Below are 8,746 nucleotides of genomic sequence, written 5' to 3'. Positions count from 1 at the left end.
TCCCACAATTACCCCCAAGAAGAGGGAGGACGTGGAGAATCCCAACATTCCTGAGCGGAGCGGGATGGAGGGGTCATGGGAACAATGGAACGGAGGTTTATTTTGAAGTGTATCGGGGAATGGTGGAGATAAATGGCTTTAGAATTTGGTTTCTGATCTGCTTGGCTCGGGTGCTGCTGCTCCACGTCCCCCTCAGAGCCGACGGCTGCTCTGCCAACCCAAAAACCAGAACAAACTGTGATGCTCCTCTCTGAGCAGCTGCAGATGGAAACCCCTTTTCTCTCAAAGATTGTTGAATGATTCTACAAAGTGGTCCAGGAGCTTTTCCCCTCCAACCATGTTTTCCAAAGTGGGATTAATATAATTTTGGTGAGCCTGAGGCTTCGCCTTTTCACTGGGGTCCCTCGTAAGTGCTCAGAGTGCTCAGAGTGCTGGATCTGCATCGGGGTGCGTTTGGGAAGAGCCTTTTCACTACCTCGGAATGCGGCTGGAGCTGGTGGGAATCCATCCAGGCATAACAGACCACCCATGTGGAGCTGGGCCTGAATGTTTGAAGCTCATTCCTCCACTTCCTACTCACGGAAAACTCCCCGTGACTCTGATATCTCTGCGGGGAGTTCGGGATCAGGCCCTTGGTGAGCAATTTACAGCCTCCCTGTAACTCAGGAGCGATTTGTGCTCCTGGGCTGGAAGTGCCAGTGCTGTCTGTCTGTCCACTGCCACAAAATCGCACCTGGGACTTGTGTCCACTCCACACTCTTCCTCCTCTCCTTTGAGGAGGGAAAGTGAGGGTGGTAGCAACAGTGCTATTAATTAATACATTAACAATCAAGAGGGGCTGAGATTCTTCCAGACCACCTACAGCTCCCTGCAACCATGCTCAGTAAAGCTGTTCCTTACGTGGATTTGCTTCCAAATACAAGGGCCTGAGTTGGCTTTCTAGAAATCAAGTACTCTGCCTCAAGCAAGTGAGGAGTTTGCTGATAGGGGGCATCTTTCCTGATGGTTTAATTCTCTCTTTGGCTTCCACAGGTCTGAAATTTGCTCCAAATCAATTTTGCGGGGTCTCTTCTGTCACACACACTGCAGCCTTTAGCTGTGGCTCCAGCAGCCTCATGCAGCTCCTACAGATGCCACTGGAAAACTTCTCTTTCCATTGGGAAGAAGATAGGGCTACCAGCATCCTTATGAATTAAATTAGTCTGTTGGACATGCCTGAATCACTTCTAATATCCATTTTACCAACAGTGAAAGAGGTTGAAGAGGAATCCTGGATTTTGGCACAAAAGACAAAATGCAGCTCTTGTTTGAAACACCCGCAAGTTGGGAAAACACCTAGAAAAAGGGAGGGACAGATAATCCAAACCCAGTGAATAATGCAGAAAGAACCTCCCTTTGCTGCAGGAATCATTTCTCTGAAGTGCAGGCTGAACACACAAGGGCAGCCACAGAAAGCAGCCAAAATGCACCCAAAGAATCAAACCAGTGCTAATGCTCTACTGGGGTTTCAGGATTGAAAGGTAAAAATAGGCTTCAAATTTGAAAGGCAAGAGCTTTTAATGAGGTTTTCATCATACAACACATTAGCTGGGTGCTAGAAACTGATCTTTTGGACCACTGTGAGATGGATTTCCATGCATGAATAAACAGTGTATGACTAAATTTTTGTGCTTATGAAATAACCCAGCAAAGGAGGCACATTAGGGCAGGAGGGGCTGGACTGAGTGAACACATTTGAGCCCAACCTTGTCTTCTGCTGGGAAATAGGTGTGGGATTTGGGTCAGCCCTTGTAGCCATCAGTGCTGGAGACCAGTCCTGGGCTAGTCACAGATGCAAAATTGGGAGAAATCCATGTGCATCGATGGGTATTTGCTGGACTGGTGCCACTGTTTGCATTGGCAAGAGACAGCTAGACAGCTTTATTGTCTTTCTTTCTTTTTCTTTCTTTGTTTCTTTGTTTCTTTGTTTCTTTGTTTCTTTGTTTCTTTCTTTCTTTCTTTCTTTCTTTCTTTCTTTCTTTCTTTCTTTCTTTCTTTCTTTCTCTCTTTCTCTTTCTTTCTTTCTTTCTCTTCCTTCCTTCCTTCCTTCCTTCCTTCCTTCTTTCCTCCCTTCCTTCCTTCCTCCCTTTCTCCCTTTCTCTCTTTCTCTCGCTCTTTCTCTCTTTCTTTCTTTCTCTCTTTCCCTTCTTTATCTCTTTCTCTCTCTCTCTTTCCTCCTCTGCTTTTCCCCTTCTTCCCTACTTTCCCCCTCCCTCTCTCTCCCCCGTCTTTCTGCCGCTCACCCTTTCTCTCTCTCATTCGCATCTCCATTCTCCCTCCCGTACTTCTTGCTCTTTACTCTTTGCCCGCTCCCTCTCTCACCCTCTCTTTCTGTGCCCCTCTCTCACTTTCCCCTCTCCCTCCCGCTGCCCGCGCTGTCCCCGCGCTGTCCCCGCGCTGTCCCCGCGCTGTCCCCGCGCACTCGGTGGGTCCCGGTGCGGTGCCGGTGCGGTGCAACCCCCGCGGTGTCCCCTGGGGGGCAGCACACGCCGCGCGGAGCCCGGGCCGGGCAGGTGAGCGCGGAGCGGCCCCGGGAGCGGCCCCGGGAGCGGCCCCGGGAGCGGCCCCGGGAGCGGCCCCGGGAGCGGCCGGCGCGGCGAGCGCCCCGAGCCTGGAAAGCCTCGGATGCTGCTCCCAAAGCCCGATAAAGGCTGCTGAAGCAAAACCAGCGTCTCCCACCCGTGGCTGTCGGGGCGAACCGGGTAAACACCGCCCGCGGAGCCCCGCGGACGGGAACCCACCGTGCCCGGGGCAGGGGGGCAGCGCGTTTCCAAGCGCCTCCCGCTCTCTTCCTTGAAGGGGCTCCTATCCCTGCGCTCTCTAGCTTGTTTTTCATAATGCCGATTTTTTTTTTCCTTCGAGCCATTCGAATTTCGGGCTTTTCCGAGCCCGTTGGTTCGGTCTCTGCTCTGTCCCCAGCTGCAGCAAGCAAAGACCTTTTGCTGCTTCTAGGAGTTCTGTAGAAATTCATCTCGGTAAAGTTTTCAGCCGAGGAGAGGTAAGATTCAATCAAGGTTGTTTCTCGAGCGAGTTCCAGGCTTCTAGGAAGGGACAGCACAGGGACGCCGCAGGGGTAGCTTTGCTCAGACTTCGCATTTAAAATTTCCTGCATTTTAAAAACTTATATCGTTAAAGGAATCCCATGTGCTTGTGTACGCTGAGACACAGCCTTAGTTTTTACGAGAAATACGATTTATTTGAAAACCGAACATAGAAGTGTGAAGTCGTTCTCAAATTATTCCAGAAAAGAAAAAAAAACCAAACAACTTTTCTCTTATGGTCGTACATTTGTATGAAAAGTAGCCGCAGAGCTCGCTGAATTCACTATTTGTTTTCATAAAAAAAAAATAAAAATCCCCCGGACGTTTTCTGGGTGGATGAAATCTCCCAGAACATTTAAAATTATTTCCATCAAAATTAAATAACAATTTTGAAGAGCCCGGCGAAACTTTCCAATCAATTTTTCCATCGCAGATAATTTTTAACCATACCTCCTTGTAGAGGAGCTGCCTCGTAATTTTAATATTTTTTCTCCCCCCAGTTCTCGCATAAAATCGTTTCCTTTCTTATTAAGAAAATCGCCGGTAATTAACAGCACCACCGAGTTCCCACGGCCGGAGCCGGCTGCGGTCTCGTCCCCACCGCCCCGGCTGGGAGCGGGAAAGGGACCCTTCGTCCCAGCAGCCAGCAAAAATCCCAGCCTGACTTTGGGGGAGAAAAATATCTTTGTTTAAAGCCTTAGGAAACCACACAAATTGCAAGGAGGGAAAGGCAGAATTACAGTGTAAGAAACCAAAAAATCACCGCTTAGGAATCAGAGCGGGAACAGCCGAACTCAAGGGAGGCAGCGGGAAGGAGCCCAGCCGAAGTGACAGCTAATTAATTTCAACCTTATCTTGGTCTTTTCGGGCTCGAATCGATTTTGCAGCGCTATTTTATATATATATATAATTTTTTTTTTCGCGAAGTGGGGAAATCGCTGGTTTCCCACCTTCATTCCTTCGCTGAGCAGATCCACGCTTCTGCCGGGTGGAACAGAACATCTCGCAGCCGTTTCCCCCAGTACTTGAGTCTACACTTGGTCACCAAGCGTCCCTAATTGTCCCATCTGATTGCCTCTAATGGACTCATTAGAGAAGGCAGAGGGGCGGATTTCACAGGCACAAGAAAATCCGCCTCAAAGCCCGGAACGAAAAAAAATCCGCTTAAATTCGCTCACTATTTTTTTGTTTTGATTTTTTTTTTAAACAATAATAAAATACCCCAAACTCCCCTAACGCGACAGAGGGAACCTCTCAGCCCGCGGGCGACCGGGGCCGACCCTGGGCGCGATGCCCTCGCCACCGGGCGAGCACCGCGGCGAGGGACTCGGCGGCCTTTCCCGAGGAACCGCGGGGCCGTTCACTTAAATACACTCTAAAAGTGAGACAAACGACCTGCCCGAGCGCTGGGACACCGTTTTACCGGCATCGCGACTCCCGCCGCCCTCGCCATCAACCTGCGTCCGAAGAGTGCTTAAAAACGTGGTGTTTTGCGGGAGCGGGCAGAGCCCGCGGCCGGGGCTCCTTTGAGGGCGAGAGCGTTAAGCTCTCCGCGGTCGGGGGGGGTGGGGATGTCCGTGCCGGTGCCCGTGCCCGTGTCCATGCCCATCCCGGGGGTCGGCGCGGCCCCGGGCGCGGCGCGGCGGGAACGCGCGCGGGGGGGATGCTGCCGGCGCCGCCGCATCCCGCGCTCCCATTGGCTGCGGCGGCGGCGGCTCGCACCGCCATTGGCCGGCGGCGGCGGGCGGGGGCGGGGCCAGCGGGCAGTAAAAGCGCGGCGGCGGCGCGGGGAGAGTTTTGAAGCTGCGCAGCGCGGCCGGGACGGAGCTCGGCCGCTCCCGCACCCCCCGCACCCCTCCGGGGGCTCCGGAGCGCCTCGGGCCGCTGTTGTGACAAGAACTGGGCTTTCCGCAAGGCTGCTTCTTCTTCTCCTCCTTTTTTTTTTTTTTTTTTTTAAATATTTTTAATTATTTTTTTTTCGTTTTGTTTTTCGGTTTTTTTTTAATTCCCTTTTCCTGCGAGAACAGGGCCCCCCTCCCCCGCCCAGCTCCCCGCAGCAGTGCCCGCCGCCGCCGCGGGCCGTAGCCGTGTGTACAAGAATCACAGTCATACAGAGGGAGGGAGAGGCCGCCAGAGACCACCCTGCCCCCGGCGACCCGGAGGATGCCGCTGCGGTGCCGCTGCTAGAGGACACGCTGGGATTTAGCTCGGCTCCGGGACTCTCTCTCTCTCTCCCGCTCTCTCCCTCTCTCCCTTCTCCGCAGAGGGGTCCCGGACGGGGGTGAGGCCCTTCCACCCTCTTCCTCTTCCTCCTCGCCTCCCCGGCCGCGGGAAGCCCCTCTCCATGATGCAGGCTCGCTACTCCGTCTCGGACCCCAACGCTTTGGGAGTGGTGCCGTATTTAAGCGAGCAGAACTACTACCGGGCGGCGGGGACGTACGGCGGCATGGGCAACCCCATGAGCGTCTACTCGGGCCACGCCGAGCAGTACGCGGCGGGCATGGGGCGCTCCTACGGCCCCTACCACCCCCACCAACCCACCGCCCCCAAGGACCTGGTGAAGCCACCTTACAGCTACATCGCCCTCATCACCATGGCCATCCAGAACGCCCCCGACAAGAAGATCACGCTCAATGGGATTTACCAGTTCATCATGGACCGCTTCCCTTTCTACCGAGAGAACAAGCAGGGCTGGCAGAACAGCATCCGCCACAACCTCTCCCTCAACGAGTGCTTCGTCAAGGTGCCTCGCGACGACAAGAAGCCGGGCAAGGGCAGCTACTGGACCCTGGACCCCGACTCCTACAACATGTTCGAGAACGGCAGCTTCCTGCGCCGCCGGAGACGCTTCAAGAAGAAGGATGTCTCCAAGGAGAAAGAGGAGGCCCGGGAACGGCTGCTGAAGGAGCAGCCCAAGCCCCCCGGGCTACCCGGCGCCGACCTTCCCAAGGAAGCCTCCTCCTCCTCTTCCTCTTCCTCCGCCTCGGCGCCGGCCTCCGAGAAGAAGGTGGTGATCAAGAGCGAGACGGCGTCCCCCGAGCTGCCCGTGATCACCAAGGTGGAGACGCTGAGCCCGGCCAGCGGCGGGGCCCTGCGGGACAGCCCCCGCAGCGCCGCCTCGCCCCCCGCCGCCGCCTCCCCCGAGGCCTCGCTGCCCGAGCATCACCCCGCGGGCAACGGGCTGCCGGGCTTCAGCGTGGAGAGCATCATGACCCTGCGGACTTCCCCCGCGGGGGACCTCAGCCCGGTGAGTGCCGCCTCTGGCAGGACGGGCGCCGGGATGCCGCTGGGCTACCCCGCGGGGCAGCCGTCGGGCTACAGCGCGGCGTGTAGCCAGGCCCTGGACACTAGTGGGAGCTACCACTGCAGCATGCGGGCCATGAGCCTCTACAGCGGCGAGAGGCCGGGCCACATGTGCGCGCCGCTGGAGGAGGGTCTGGCCGAGCATCCCACCGGCGCCCCGTCGCCCCTCGGCACCCTGAGCCTGCCGTCGGGGCAGGACGGCGCGCTGGGCACCGGGCACCCGCACGGCGGCGGCGGCGGAGGGGCGGCGGGGGGACAGCCCCCCGCCTCCTGGTACCTCAACCACGGGGCTGAGCTGAGCCACCTGCCCGGGCACACTTTTGGCTCTCAGCAACAGACTTTTCCCAACGTGCGGGAAATGTTCACGTCGCACCGGCTGGGGATGGAGAGCGCCTCGCTCAGCGACCACCAGGTGAGCAGCAACTCCGCCTGTCAGATCCCCTACAGATCCGCGCCCTCCCTATACCGCCACGCCGCCCCCTACTCCTACGACTGCACTAAGTACTGAGTAGCCGCGACCCCCCGCCTAGGGCCATCTGGAAAAAAAAAAAAGTTTTTAAAAAATTATTATTAATAATAATTATTAAAAAAAAAAAGATCGGGAGAAATAAAACCACACCAAACGCAGGAAAAAAAAAAAAAAAACACAAACCGAAACAAAACCAGAAACAACCTGACAGTTTCCCCGCCAACCTGGGAGTCACAGAGTTTGTAGATCCCAAAAAGCCCCGTTTCGGGCCTCCTTAGATTCCAGGCAAGTAAATCGTACTTGAAAAAACGGGGATCTCTCCTAAAAAAAAAAAAAAAAAAAAAAAAAAGTGGCAAAAAAAAAAGAATCATTTTATATATATATATGTCTATCTAAAAGTGGCAAATTTTATATGCTAAAGTATAGGGGGTCTCAGAAAAATAAGTTATGGACCAATATCACAACGACCATTTATACGTTTTAAAAGGAAAAAAAAGTATATAAATATATATATAAATATATGTCCTGGGTATTTTTTAAGTTCTCTGTTGTGCTGTAAAAAATGTGTGGATTTCTAATCAGGCTGATTTTCAGAGCCATTAATATAATATTTAAAGTTGAGTTCACTGGATTATTTTTGTCTCGCCCAACGATTCTTAACTTCCAAATTAATGACAAGTGATTTCTTCTTTTTCTGTGTACAATTATGCAATAGAGTTTCTTTCGTTTTAGAGCTGTTCTTCTCGCAAGATGAGGAAATAATTTATTTTTTGCTGGTGGATTTTTTTTTAAAGGAAAAATAGACAAAGTATCTGATACTTTTTTATTATTATTTACGATGTGTGATGTTTTGTATAATAGATTTCACCTTGACCATTCTTAGGGACTATTTGCTTTAACCTGCTTCAAAATTCGTTTGTCTTATGTGGTCCTAATTGTTGTACTTACCTTAAAATAAATCCATGCTGGTTTTTTCTGCTCCAAGTCTGGCGCTTCTCTGTGTATATACTGGGTTTTTGCAGCTTTTTTTTTTTTTTTCTCCCTTCACCTTTCCTTCATGCAGAAAACGTGGCACTGGTTTTTAAAACAAAGTCCTTTTCCTGGAGCCTAAAGGTTTCTGATGATTATGTCTTAGATGAAAGGTTTAATTCACGTGGAGAGATGGAAACTGTACAACTGTGGTGGAAGGGAAAGAATAAGGCACTGCGCTGGCAGCCGGGGCTGAGCACCCTCAATCCGGAATCCCTGTCAGCTCGAAATTTAGGGAGTTTTCCCAGGCCTGCGATGGGTAGAACGGGGAAAACAGGAGTAGGGAAGGGGATTTCTGCTCCCCTCGCCCCATCTCTGCGAGCGCGGGCCTTGCGCAGTGCTCGGCGTGTCTCCGAGCCTGGGGCCTGATCTTTCCACGACAGAAAACAAAACAAAAAAATCCATTTTATTTATGTATTTATTTTTCTTTAAAGGAAGCCTGTGAGGCTGGGAGTGGGTGTGGGTGATGAGAGTGATCATTTAAACCCGGACTCATTGTGGAGACTTCAAAAAAGCAAAGTGGAAAGTTCACTTGACAATCAATTAAAACCAATTAGTTTTTAAATTTAAAAACAGTACAGTTTTAAAATCCTCTCCTGTACTAAGAATTAGCTGATTTTAACCTTCTCTTTATCTCTTTAAGCTCTAGTTCGCAATGGTGGGCACTACCAGATGTTGTGCCTTTGCCCCAAACCATCCTTTAACCTGTTCCAGCAGCTTTAACCCAGGGCAGAAGCGTGGGGTTTAGCAAGGCTGAAAGCACGGGAATGCCGGCAAAGCCTGAAGCAGAGTTTAGGAGGGTCTTTGGGACTTTTCAAGCCCAGCTCCTTTTCCGGCTGCAAAATCTCAGCCAAACAGTATTTCC

General features: G+C 52.3%; 1 protein-coding gene across 1 annotated transcript; it reads left to right on the top strand.

The window, feature by feature from the left end:
* The first annotated feature begins 4,807 nt into the window (after positions 1 to 4,807).
* FOXC2 (forkhead box C2) lies at positions 4,808 to 7,836 on the top strand. Its single transcript, XM_064670981.1, has one exon. It carries the CDS (start codon positions 5,425 to 5,427, stop codon positions 6,889 to 6,891), a length of 1,467 nt encoding a protein of 488 aa, XP_064527051.1. The 5' UTR covers positions 4,808 to 5,424; the 3' UTR covers positions 6,892 to 7,836.
* The last annotated feature ends 910 nt before the right edge of the window (positions 7,837 to 8,746 follow it).

Source organism: Pseudopipra pipra, chromosome 14, assembly GCF_036250125.1.
Source record: "Pseudopipra pipra isolate bDixPip1 chromosome 14, bDixPip1.hap1, whole genome shotgun sequence".
Lineage (NCBI taxonomy): Eukaryota > Metazoa > Chordata > Aves > Passeriformes > Pipridae > Pseudopipra > Pseudopipra pipra.
Note: the sequence above shows the minus strand (reverse complement) of the source record. Positions and strands in the feature narration are given on the sequence as shown.

Coding starts and splice junctions, on each gene's coding strand:
- FOXC2 (XM_064670981.1), top strand. CDS start 5,425: ATGATGCAGGCTCGCTACTCCGTCTCGGACCCCAACGCTTTGGGAGTG.